Source organism: Mustelus asterias, chromosome 19 (genome assembly GCF_964213995.1).
Source record: "Mustelus asterias chromosome 19, sMusAst1.hap1.1, whole genome shotgun sequence".
In the NCBI taxonomy this organism is placed as follows: domain Eukaryota; kingdom Metazoa; phylum Chordata; class Chondrichthyes; order Carcharhiniformes; family Triakidae; genus Mustelus; species Mustelus asterias.
Window position 1 is genome coordinate 23,958,959 of NC_135819.1, and position 13,291 is coordinate 23,972,249.

The 13,291-nt window shown below is 49.6% G+C and overlaps 1 protein-coding gene across 1 annotated transcript in view; it reads right to left on the minus strand.

Annotated features, from left to right (window-relative positions):
* LOC144507542 (zinc finger protein Gfi-1b-like) overlaps positions 1-12,822 on the minus strand; it is a 121,129-nt gene extending 108,307 nt beyond the window's left edge. The window contains exons 1-2 of the mRNA XM_078234682.1: positions 12,656-12,822; positions 24-168 (exon numbers count right to left, since the gene is read on the minus strand). Coding sequence (XP_078090808.1) covers positions 24-132 — 109 coding nt within the window. The 5' untranslated portion in view covers positions 133-168; positions 12,656-12,822. The remainder of the gene's footprint in view (positions 1-23; positions 169-12,655) is intronic.
* Positions 12,823-13,291: the final 469 nt, after the last annotated feature.

A 13,291-nucleotide genomic window follows, 5' to 3' on the forward strand; every position in this document is an offset into this window, starting at 1 on the left:
CACTCGGAATTCAGCCTCCTTACCTGGACTGAAATCTGGTCGGAATGTTTGCAGGATATTCTCATCATCTCCATAGCACTTCTCCTGGTAGCTGCTACCTCGCTTCGACCTGACGAGGAAAGAGCGAGGCATCCTGTATGTCTCGGAGTTGCAGTGTTACCCCACACCCTTAAAATAGAAAAGATTCAGGAGTTAATGTGGGCTGGAACTGCTTAATGAGAATGAAACACCCAGCGCTAATAACCAGCAACAAGCACCCAGAGCCCAGCGCCAAGCACCAAGCACCCAGCACCAAGCACCAAGCACCAAGCACCAAGCACCCAGCACCAAACACCAAGCACCCAGCACCAAGCACCCAGCACCAAACACCAAGCACCCAGAGCCCAGCGCCAAGCACCAAGCACCCAGCACCAAGCACCCAGCACCAAACACCAAGCACCCAGAGCCCAGCGCCAAGCACCAAGCACCCAGCACCAAGCACCAAACACCCAACGCCAAGCAATCAGCACCCAGAGCCCAGCGCCAAGCACCAAGCACCAAACACCCAACGCCAAGCACCAAGCACCCAGCACCAAGCACCCAGCACCCAGAGCCCAACGCCAAGCACCAAACACCCAACGCCAAGCGCCAAGCACCAAGCACCAAACACCCAACGCCAAGCACCAAACACCCAACGCCAAGCGCCAAGCACCAAGCACCAAACACCCAACGCCAAGCACCAAACACCCAACGCCAAGCGCCAAGCACCAAGCACCAAACACCCAACGCCAAGCACCAAGCACCCAGCACCCAGCACCAAGCACCAAACACCCAACGCCAAGCACCAAGCACCCAGCACCAAGCACCAAGCACCCAGCACCAAACACCAAGCACCAAACACCCAACGCCAAGCACCAAGCACCCAGCACCAAGCACCAAGCACCCAGCACCAAACACCAAGCACCAAACACCCAACGCCAAGCACCAAGCACCCAGCACCCAGCACCAAGCACCAAACACCCAACGCCAAGCACCAAGCACCCAACGCCAAGCACCAAGCACCCAGCACCAAGCACCAAGCACCCAGCACCAAACACCAAGCACCAAACACCCAACGCCAAGCACCAAGCACCCAGCACCAAGCACCAAGCACCCAGCACCAAACACCAAGCACCAAACACCCAACGCCAAGCACCAAGCACCCAGCACCCAGCACCAAGCACCAAACACCCAACGCCAAGCACCAAGCACCAAGCACCCAACGCCAAGCACCAAGCACCCAGCACCAAGCACCAAGCACCCAGCACCAAACACCAAGCACCAAACACCCAACGCCAAGCAATCAGCACCAAGCACCAAGCACCAAGCACCCAGCACCAAACACCAAACACCCAGCACCAAACACCAAGCACCAAACACCCAACGCCAAGCACTCAGCACCAAGCACCCAGTGCCAAGCATCAAGCACCCAGTGCCAAACACCCAGCACCAAGCGCCAATCACCCAGCACCTAGTGCCAAACACCTTGCGCCCAGCATCAAGCACCCAGTGCCAAACACCAAACACCCAACACAAAGCATCCAGATCCCAGAACCAAACACCCAGTGCTTAACGCCCAGCGCCAAGCACCCAGCGCCAAGCACCCAGCAGCAAACAGCTGGGTCAATATGAGGCTAAGGAGAAAGGAGGGAGTGGGGGGGTGGTGGGGGGTGGAGGGAGGAGGGGTGAATGATATGCTAATGTATGGAGATGTACTTAAATCAAATTCATCCCCATTGTGGCCGTGAATCTGATTAATTTGCTGGGGGGGGTGGCGGGTGGGGCAGGGGGGAGGGGGGGGGGAGGGGAGGAGGAGGTGGCGGAAATATCAATCCCACTGACAAGATCCATGACTTCTCCATTTCACCAGATCTTGAGCCCCCACTGCTATTCCCACAGATAGAGAGCCTGGGCTCAAGATCACCCCCCTGCTCCCGCCCTGCCCCATTGTGTTTAATATTCAAACTGACCGTGTTTCGTGCAGAGACAGTTTTTTGTTGTTTTCAGTTGTTATATTCCAGAGGGAAGTAAAAGGACTTCTACACCTTCCAAATATTTCATTAATATACCAGCAACGGTTATTACATTTGATTGGACCCAAAACTGGGGGCAAAGGTGGAACATGAGAGGTTTTTATCTGCTGGAAAAGTTCCATTTTAAAGAGAGATTAAGGACAATGAAATCAGAGGCAAAAAAGATGACTTAATGACAGATTAGGGAGTGTGGCCACATGAGGCCTCCTGCAATTGGTCGTGTGAGAAAGACCCGCTTGTTAGAACTCTGGGCTAGAAGAGATTCATTTTAAATCAGACAGCCAGTTAAGCATGAAAAGGCTGCAAAAAGTAGTCTGGTGTTTCTTGAATTTCTACAGCAGAGAGGGAGCAAGATAGAAGCCCTGTGATACACCTCTGCTACGGCAAAAGTTGATCATAGAATCCCTACAGTGCAGAAGGAGGCCATTTGGCCCATCGAGTCTGCACTGATCACAATCCCACCCAAGCCTTATCCCCATAACCCCACGCATTTACCCTAGCTAGTCCTCCTGACACTAGGATCAGTTTAGCATGGCCAATCCACTTAACCTGTACATCGTTGAAGTGTGGGAGGAAACCGGAGCACCCGGAGGAAACCGACACAGGGAGAACGTGCAGACTCCACACAGACACAGGGAGAACATGCGGATTCCACGCAGACAGTCACCTGAGGCCGGAATTGAACCTGGGTCCCTAGCACTGTGAGGCAGCAATGCTAACCACTGTGCCACCATGACGCCCCGTGTGCCACCATGCTGCCCTGTGGAGTGGGTTGCTTTGTGGTATTACTGAAATTTCAATATTTAAATTAATTACTAGGGGGCACAGGTTTAAGGTGCGAGGGGCAAGATTTAAAGGAGATGTACGAGGCAGATTTTTTACACAGAGAGTAGTGGGTGCCTGGAACCCGTTGCCGGGGGAGGTAGTGGAAGCGAATAGGGTAGTGACTTTTGAGGGGCGTCTTGACAAATACATGGATAGGATGGGAATAGAGGGATACGGTCCCCGGAAGGGTAGGGAGTGTTAGTTCAGTCGGGCAGCATGGTCAGTGCAGGCTTGGAGGGCCGAAGGGCCTGTTCCTGTGCTGTAATTTTCTTTGGTCTTTGTTCTAAACTTCTTTAAGTGATTGTTGCCAAAAGGGTGTTTATTTGTGAGTCTGACCAAGTGGAAAATCTTTATGGCAGAATGTTTTACAAGACTAAATTTAACTATGGAAACATAATCTTAGTGTGGCTAAATTTATTTTTCTTTTTGTTCATAGATATTTTAATTTTATGTTTAAAATCCCAAAAGTGTCACTGGAATTTGTGGCCTTTGAACTCAGTAAATGTATCTTATTTTTGAAATACAAAAAAAAGGTTGTGATACAGGGGCCAAGTTTCCCTTTGGGTCTGTGGGGCAATTAACCTCTGCTGGATCAAAACGGATGATATTGCATAAAGAAACTGTGTTGTGTAGAAAATGTATTGTATACAGAGATCGGATTGCATACAGAGACCATGTTGTATACAATGCTATATACAACATGTTGTGTGCATGATGTATTCAGAGGCCATGCTGTGTACTGACTGTGTTAAATACTGAGCCTGTGTGGTGTTGAGAACATGTTGTGTCCAGAGACCATACTGTGTACATTGTATTGTATGCAGAGACTGCACTGTGTACACCGGCTATGCTGTGTAGAGACTGTTTTATACACAGACTGTGCTGTATGCAGAGAGGCCGTGCTGTATACACCGAATAACTGCGTCAAAAGGACCCCCTTCAGTGGGGAGGGGGGGTGATTTTAAGTTGACCACTGAGTGGGTTGTAAATCTCAGGCAGAAAGCAGCTGAAACTCTGTGTCCCCAGGGAGGCTGCAGTGTGGTCATCCTGGCTCTAGAGGGGGAACTGTGGCCATTCGGTGGAGTAAAGGTAAAGTTTCAGTGTTTATAACAAACAGCACAATATTCAATCATCATTCCAACAATGAGAAGCTCAGTGTGACGAGGGATTGCATTCTCCAGGTTCAGGCCCCTCGCAGCTTGAAGGGATAGAGAGCTCCTGGTGGATTGGATGTCTCCAATGCCAGTGGAGGCCCCAGTGCCAATGGAGGTCCAAGTGGTAGTGGAGGCCACGGGATTGTCCAGTGGCATTGCAGGCCCCAGTGGCAGTGCAGGCCCCAGTGGCAGTGCAGGCCCCAGGCTCTCCTGCAGAGGGAAAACTTCATCCAACTGGGCTTCATATAACTAATGGAGGCTTTTATTTAGTTTATTTATAGGATGTGGGCATCGCTGACTAGGCCAATATTTATTGCCCATCTTTAGCTGCCCTTGTGAAGGTACTGGTACGCTGCCTTCTTGAATCACTACAGTCCATGTGGTGTAGGTACACCCACAGTGCTGTTAGGGAGGACATTCCAGGATTTTGACTCAGTGACAGTGAAGGAATGGCCGACATATTTCCAAGTCAGGATGGTGCTACCTTGCTATGCTGTGTGTTTAAGGTGGGATCGTTTTAAGAGGTAGTGTCCTGTTACTGGAGTCATTTGTCTAACTTGTAGAGTTAATGGACCTTTTGTTTATTTAGGTTCTCCTGGGATTTAAGACCAGGTGTACAGACAGAGTCATGTATTAATGGGAGGAGCTAGGGTTGCAGAGAAGAGTTTCATTTTAAAATACAACTGTGGTTTGTACCTCTCTCACGTGTGCTCTCTATCTCTCTGAAAGCTCCAGGGGTGGTAACCTAAGACACAACATGTATGCCCGTGTTTTGATAACTAATTTTAAAGAGTGGGTTTAAGTCTATAAGAGGAATATTACTTGAATTGGAACTCTTAGTGACAGATTAGCAATTAACAAATGCATCTTGAAATGTTTAAGAGTTGTTCAAATGTTATAAGTTAAGCAAATTAATTTGTTATAATTAAACTGTGTTAACTGATCTGGCATGTTGACATTCCATTTCTCATCAATGTTTTCCACACTATTATTGTTAGATTTTGATGGGTTTAGACTGTTGCCTGTCGCCGTGCGGGTACAGGGTTGTACTGGACTGTGATATCACGATAGCCAAATATGCTGTCGCAAGTGAACATTGCTGCCATGAACTGGAGAATACTCAGAGTATGTTGGAATTCCTAGCCCCATGAAAGGTGGTGTGTGAGTGCGGAGGCCAGTGGGAGTCGGTGCCTATGTTGTGTGCCTGCTCACAGTGGCTAGAACTGCTGCCTATAGTGCCATGGTAAATGCATGGGGTTCGGAGCTTGGGGGGGGCTGGTGGCCCCCGGTGGGTTTCTCCTTTGGAGAGTCGGTGCAAAGTCAATGGGCTGAATGGCTACCCCCTGCACTGCAGGGAGTAAGTGTGTGTTTTCTGTACCCCAGTGAGAGTCAGTGTGTGTGGGACCCGTACCCCAGTGAGAGTCAGTGTGTGTGGAACCCGTACCCCAGTGAGAGTCAGTGTGGGTGGGACCCGTACCCCAGTGAGAATCAGTGTGTGTGGAACCCGTACCCCAGTGAGAGTCAGTGTGTGTGGGACCCGTACCCCAGTGAGAGTCAGTGTGTGTGTTTTCTGAACCCCAGTGAGAGTCAGTGTGGGTGGGACCCGTAACCCAGTGAGAGTCAGTGTGGGTGGGACCCGTACCCCAGTGAGAGTCAGTGTGTGTAGGACCCGTACCCCAGTGAGAGTCAGTGTGTGTGTTTTCTGTACTCCAGTGAGAGTCAGTGTGGGTGGGACCCGTACCCCAGTGAGAGTCAGTGTGTGTGGGACCCGTACCCCAGTGAGAGTCAGTGTGGGTGGGACCCGTACCCCAGTGAGAGTCAGTGTGTGTAGGAACCGTACCCCAGTGAGAGTCAGTGTCTGCGGAACCCGTACCCCAGTGAGAGTCAGTGTGTGTGGAACCCCTACCCCAGTGAGAGTCAGTGTGTGTGGGACCCATACCCCAGTGAGAGTCAGTGTGTGTGGAACCCCTACCCCAGTGAGAGTCAGTGTGTGTGGGACCCATACCCCAGTGAGAGTCAGTGTCTGCGGAACCCGTACCCCAGTGAGAGTCAGTGTCTGCGGAACCCGTACCCCAGTGAGAGTCAGTGTGTGTGGAACCCGTACCCCAGTGAGAGTCAGTGTGTGTGGAACCCGTACCCCAGTGAGAGTCAGTGTGTGTGGAACCCGTACCCCAGTGAGAGTCAGTGTGTGTGGAACCCCTACCCCAGTGAGAGTCAGTGTGTGTGGGACCCATACCCCAGTGAGAGTCAGTGTGTGTGGAACCCGTACCCCAGTGAGAGTCAGTGTGTGTGGAACCCGTACCCCAGTGAGAGTCAGTGTGTGTGGAACCTGTACCCCAGTGAGAGTCAGTGTGTGTGGAACCTGTACCCCAGTGAGAGTCAGTGTGTGTGGAACCCATACCCCAGTGAGAGTCAGTGTGTGTGGAACCCGTACCCCAGTGAGAGTCTGTGTGTGGAACCGGTACCCCAGTGAGAGTCAGTGTGTGGAACCGGTACCCCAGTGAGAGTCAGTGTGTGTGGAACCCGTACCCCAGTGAGAGTCTGTGTGTGGAACCGGTACCCCAGTGAGAGTCAGTGTGTGTGGAACCCGTACCCCAGTGAGAGTCTGTGTGTGGAACCGGTACCCCAGTGAGAGTCAGTGTGTGTGGAACCCGTACCCCAGTGAGAGTCAGTGTGTGTGGAACCCATACCCCAGTGAGAGTCAGTGTGTGTGGAACCCGTACCCCAGTGAGAGTCAGTGTGAACAAAGAACAAAGAACAAAGAAAATTACAGCACAGGAACAGGCCCTTCGACCCTCCAAGCCTGCACCAACCATGCTGCCCGACTGAACTAAAACCCCCTACCCTTCCGGGGATCATATCCCTCTATTCCCATCCTATTCATGTATTTGTCATGACGCCCCTTAAAATCACGATCGTATCCGCTTCCACTACCTCCCCCGGCAGCGAGTTCCAGGCACCCACCACCCTCTGTAAAACATTTGCCTCGTACATATCCTTTAAACCTTGCCTCTCGCACCTTAAAACTATGCCCCCTAGTAATTGACTCTTCCACCCTGGGAAAAAGCTTCTGACTATCCACTCTGTCCATGCCCCTCATAATCTTGTAGACTTCTATCAGGTCGCCTCTCATCCTCCATTGTTCCAGTAGGAACAAACCAAGTTTCTCAAACCTCTCCTCAAAGCTAGTGTCCTCCATACCAGGCAACATCCTGGTAACTCTTTTCTTTGGAGTCATAGAGTCATAGAGGTTTACAGCATGGAAATAAGCTCTTCGGCCCAATTTGTCCATGCCGCCCTTTTTTTTAACCCCTAAGCTAGTCCCAATTGCCTGCATTTGGCCCATATCCCTCTATACCCATCTTACCCATGTAACTATCGAAATGTTTTTTCAAAGACAAAATTGTACCCGCCTCTACTACTACCTCTGGCAGCTTGTCCCAGACACTCACCACCCTCTGTGTGAAAAATTTGTCCCTCTGGACACTTTTGTATCTCTCCCCTCTCACTTTAAACCTATGCCCTCTACTTTTAGACTCCCCTACCTTTGGGAAAAGATATTGACTATCCAGCTGATCTATGCCCCTCATTATTTTATAGACCTCTATAAGATCACCCCTCAGCCTCCTATGCTCCAGAGAAAAAAGTCCTAATCTATCCAGCCTCTCCTTCTAATTCAAACCACCAAGTCCCGGTAGCATCATAGTAAATCTTTTCTGTACTCTTTCTAGTTTAATAATATCCTTTCTATAATAGGGTGACCAGAACTGCACACAGTATTCCAAGTGTGGCCTTACCAATGTCTTGTACAACTTCAGCAAGATGTCCCAACTCCTGTATTCAATGTTCTGACCAATGAAACCAAGCATGCCGAATGCCTTCTTCACCACTCTGTCCACCTGTGACTCCACTTTCAAGGAGCTATGAACATGTACCCGTCGATCTCTTTGTTCTGTAACTCTCCCCAACCCCCTACCATTAACTGAGTAAGTTCTGCCCTGGTTCAATCTACCAAAATGCATCACCTCGCATTTGTCGAAATTAAACTCCATCTGCCATTCATCAGCCCACTGGCCCAATTGATCAAGATCCCGTTGCAATTGGAGATAACTTTCTTCACTGTCCACTATGCCACCAATCTTGGTGTCATCTGCAAACTTACTAACCATGCCTCCTGCATTCTCATCCAAATCATTAATATAAATGACAAATAACAGCGGACCCAGCACTGATCCCTGAGGCACACGCTGGTCACAGGCCTCCAGTTTGAAAAACAACCCTCTACAACCACCTGTCAAGAAGCCAATTGTGTATCCCTATAGATACCTCACCCTGGTCGTGTGGTGACCAGAATTGAACATTATATTCCAAGTGCGGCCTAACTAAGGTTCTATAAAGCTGCAACATGATTTGCCAATTTTTAAACTTAATGCCCCAGCCAATGAAGGCAAACATGCCGTATGCCTTCTTGACTACCTTCTCCACCTGCATTGCCACATTCAGTGACCTGTGTACTTGTACACCTAGATTCCTCTGCCTAGCAATACTCTTAAGGGTTCTGCCATTTATTGTATATTTCCTATCTGTATTAGGCCTTCCAAAATGCATTACCTCACATTTGTCCGGATTAAACTCCATCTGCCATCTCTCTGCCCAACCGATCTCTATCTTGCTGTATCCTCTGATGGTCCTCATCACTATCCGCAAATCCACCAACCTTTGCGTCGTCCGCAAACGTACTAATCAAACCAGTTACATTTTCCTCCAAATCATTTATATATATATTACAAACAGCAAAGGTCCCAGCACTGATCCCTGAGGAACACCACTTGTCACAGCCCTCTATTCAGAAACACACCCTTCCACTGTTACCCTGTCTTCTTTGGCCGAGCCAGTTTTGTATCCGCTTTGCCAGCTCACCTTTGATCCCATGTGACTTCACCTTTTGCACCAGTCTGCCATGAGGGACCTTGTCAAAGGCCTTACTGAAGTCCATGTAGACAACATCCACTGCTCTACCCTCATCAATCATCTTCGTCACTTCCTCGAAAAACTCGATCAAGTTCGTGAGACATGACCTCCCCTTCACAAAACCATGTTGCCTCTCATTAATACGTCCACTTATTTCCAAGTGGGAATAAATCCTGTCTCGAAGAATCCTCTTCAATAATTTCCCTACCACTGATGTAAGGCTCACTAGCCTGTAATTACCTGGATTATTCTTGCTACCCTTCTTAAACAAAGGAACAACATTGGCTATTCTCCAATCCTCTGGGACCTCCCCTGTAGCCAGTGAGGAAACAAAGATTTCTCTCAAGGCCCCAGCAATTTCCCCCCGCCTCTCTCAGTTTTCTGGGGTATATCCCATCAGGTCTTGGGGACTTGTCTACCTTAATGTTTCTCAAGAACCCCAATACCACCTCCTTTTTGATCTCAACATGACTCAAACTAACTAAACATCCTTTCCCAGACTCATCATCCACCAAGTCCTTCTCTTTGGTGAATACTGACGCAAAGTACTCATTTAATACCTTGCCCATTTCCTCTGGCTCCACGCATAGATTCCCTCCCTTGTCCTTGAGTGGGTCAACCCTCTCCCTGGCTACCCTCTTGCTCTTTATATATGTATTAAAAAGTCTTGGGATTTTCCTTAATCCTGCTGGCCAATGCTTTTTCGTGATCCTCCTTACTCCTTGCTTAAGTTTCTTTCCTTGTATTCCACACTTTGTGTGTTCCAGCTTCCTAGCTTTGACAAATGCTTCCTTTTTCTCTTTGACTAGGCTCACAATATCACTCGTTATCCAAGGTTCCCAAAACTTGCCATATTTATCCTTTACCCTTACAGGAATGTGCCCGTCCTGAATCCCTATCAACTTACACTTGAAAATCATCCACATGCCAAATGTTGATTTGCCCTCAAACATCTGCCCCCAATCTACATTCTTCAGTTCCTGCCTAATATTGTTGTAATTAGCCTTCCCCCAATTTAGCACCTTAACTTGAGGACTACACTTATCTTTGTCCATCAGTATCTTAAAGCTTACTGAATTGTGGTCACTGTTCCCGAACTGCTCCCCTACTGAAACGTCGACCACCTGGCCAGGCTTATTCCCCAATACCAGGTCCAGCATGGCCCCTTCCCTAGTTGGACTATCTACATACTGTTTCAAGGAGCCCTCCTGGATGCTCCTTATAAACTCTGCCCCATCCACGCCCCTAGCACTAAGTGAGTCCCAGTTAAAGTCTCCCACGACAACAACCCTGTTACTTTTACAACTTGCTAAAATCTGCCAACATATCTGTTCCTCTATCTCCCGCTGGCAGTTGGGTGGCCGATAGTAAACCCCCAACATTGTGACTACACCCTTCCTATTCCTGAGCTCTACCCATATCGCCTCGTTGTATGAGCCCTCCGAGGTGTCCTCCCACAGTACAGCTGTGATATTCTCCTTAACCAGTAGTGCAACTCCCCCACCCCTTTTACATCCCCCTCTATCCCGCCTGAAACATCTGTATCCTGGAATATTAAGCTGCCAATCCTGTCCTTCGCTTAACCAAGTTTCTGTAATGGCAACAACATCATAGTTCCTGGTACTAATCTAAGTTCATCTGCCTTACCTGTTACACTTCTCGCATTGAAACAAATGCACTTCAGTCCACCAGACCCTCTTTGATTAGCAACCCCACCCTGCCTACTGTTTCTCTGAGTCTTACTGGCCCTACTGTCTGCTTCCCCTTCAGCTAATTCACCTTTGCTTTGGTTTCCCCCCCAACCCCCCGAGCCAAACTAGTTTAAATCCTCCCGTGTGACACTAGCCAGCTTCCGGCCAGAATATTTATGCCCTTCCAGTTTAGATGCAACCCATCCTTCTTGTACAGGTTCTACCTGCCCCGGAATAGACCCCAATGGTCCAGATATCTGAAATTTCCCTCCTCCAGCAGCTGTTTAGCCACGTGTTGAGCTGCACTATCTTCCTATTTCTAGCCTCACTTGGCACAGGGAGTAATCCTGAGATTACAACCCTAGAGCTCCTGCTTTTCAACTTTCTTCCTAACTCCCTAAACTGCTGCTGCAGGACCTCATCACTCTTCCTGCCTATGTCGTTAGTACCAATATGTACCACGACATATTGGGCGGCACGGTAGCACAGTGGTTAGCACTGCTGCTTCACAGGTTCAGGGACCTGAGTTCGATTCCCGGTTTGGGTCACTGTCTGTGTGGAGTTTGCACATTCTCCTCGTGTCTGCGTGGGTTTCCTCCGGGTTCTCCGGTTTCTTCCCACAGTCCAAAGATGTGCGGGTTAGGTTGATTGGCCAGGCCAAAAATTGCCCCTTAGTGTCCTGAGATGCGTAGGTTAGATTAGTGGGTAAATATGTCGGGATATGGGGGTAGGGCCTGGGTGGGATTGTGGTCGGTGCAGACTCGTTGGGCCGAATGGCCTCTTTCTGTACGGAAGGGTTTCTATGATTTCTATGATTCTACGACCTCTCCCTTCAGCATGCTTTCTGTCTGTTCAGAGACATCCTGGACCCTGGCACCAGGGAGGCAACAGACCATCCTGGAGTCTCTTTCATGTCCACAGAAACGCACCCCTAACTATAGAGTCCCCTGTAACTATTGCTCTAATCCTCTTTGTCCCTTGTTGTTTAACACCAGAGTGTGTATCAACTGTATCCCTGAGAATCAGTGACTGTGGGACCCTGTACCCCAGTGTGAGTCAGTGTGTGTGGAACCCATACCCCAGTGAGAGTCAGTGTGTAGGACCCGTACCCCAGTGAGAGCCAGTGTGTCTGGAACCCGTAGCCCAGTGAGAGTCAGTGTGTGTGGCACCCGTACCCCAGTGAGAGTCAGTGTGTGTGGAACCCGTACCCCAGTGAGAGTTAGTGTGTGTGGAACCCGTACCCCAGTGAGAGTCAGTGTGTGTGGAACCCGTACCCCAGTGAGAGTCAGTGTGTGTGGAACCCATACCCCAGTGAGAGTCAGTGTGTGTGGGACCCGTACCCCAGTGAGAGTCAGTGTATTTGGAACCCATACCCCGATGAGAGTCAGTGGGTGCGGAACCCATACCCCAGTGAGAGTCAGTGTGCGTGGGACCCGTGCCCCAGTGAGTCAATGTGTGTGGAACCCGTACCCCAGTGAGAGTCAGTGTGTGTGGAACCCGTATCCCAGTGAGAGTGTGTGCAAGTGGAACCCGTACCTCAGTGAGAATCAGTGCGTGTGGGACTCGTACCCCTGTGAGAGTCAGTGTGTGTGGAACCCGTACCCCTGTGAGAGTCAGTGTGTGTGGAACTCATACCCCAGTGAGAGTCAGTGTGTGGGGAACCCATACCCCAGTGAGAGTCAGTGTGTGTGGAACCCGTACCCCTGTGAGAGTCAGTGTGTGTGGAACTCATACCCCAATGACAGTCAGTGTGTGTGGGACCTGTAGCCCAGTGAGAGTCAGTAATTGATGTTTCTACACTATATTCTGTCCGTGAGACCGTTATTAAGCGCACGGTGTTTCCATGCAGGGAGCTGGATTTCCAGAACCACTTTAGGTCTATAAATACCGCACACCGCGATGTCTGCTTGCTAACTGTTCAAACGTGCTGTCAGCATCAGATTTTTCATAAATATCTACTCACCTTGTGAAGAAACTTGCTTCACCCTGAGCGAGTTGGATTCCTGCTGGGCAGTGCGGATAGTGGGAAGAGCAATCCGAATCGATCGATGGATGGGGCCAAACAAGTCGAGGGCGAGATTCAGCGCTGCTCCACACTGTGACTGAGGGAGAGCAGAATGGCTGTTACCTATAGCACCCGGCCCAGACTCAAACCACAGCTTCCCTTCTCAACCAGAACCCTTACAATTCATTCGGGGAGGGGCTTTTTACACAGGAAGACTCAATCTCCCCCTCCAAGAAAGGATCAAACACTGCGACCATTAACAGAGGCCTTGCATTTGGATATTGGAAGAATTCAAGTGAATAAACTTGTCTAAGAGTGAGGGTTCTTTCTGGAGAGCTGTTTGCAAGCAGTTACTGATCCTGGCAGCATGAGGGTGCTAAACTAACACAAAGCGACACCCCCAGCCACGGCAGTGGAGAAAATCACGCTCAGAGAATGTTGTTGAGTTCCTGTCGCCGTGAATCTCAGGATTGGAGATTCTGATATATTTTTATTCACTCAGAGGATGTGGGTGTCACTGGCCGGACCCAATGTTCATTGCCCATCCCTAATTGCCCCTTGAGAAGGTGGTGATGATAAGCCGCCTTCTTGAAC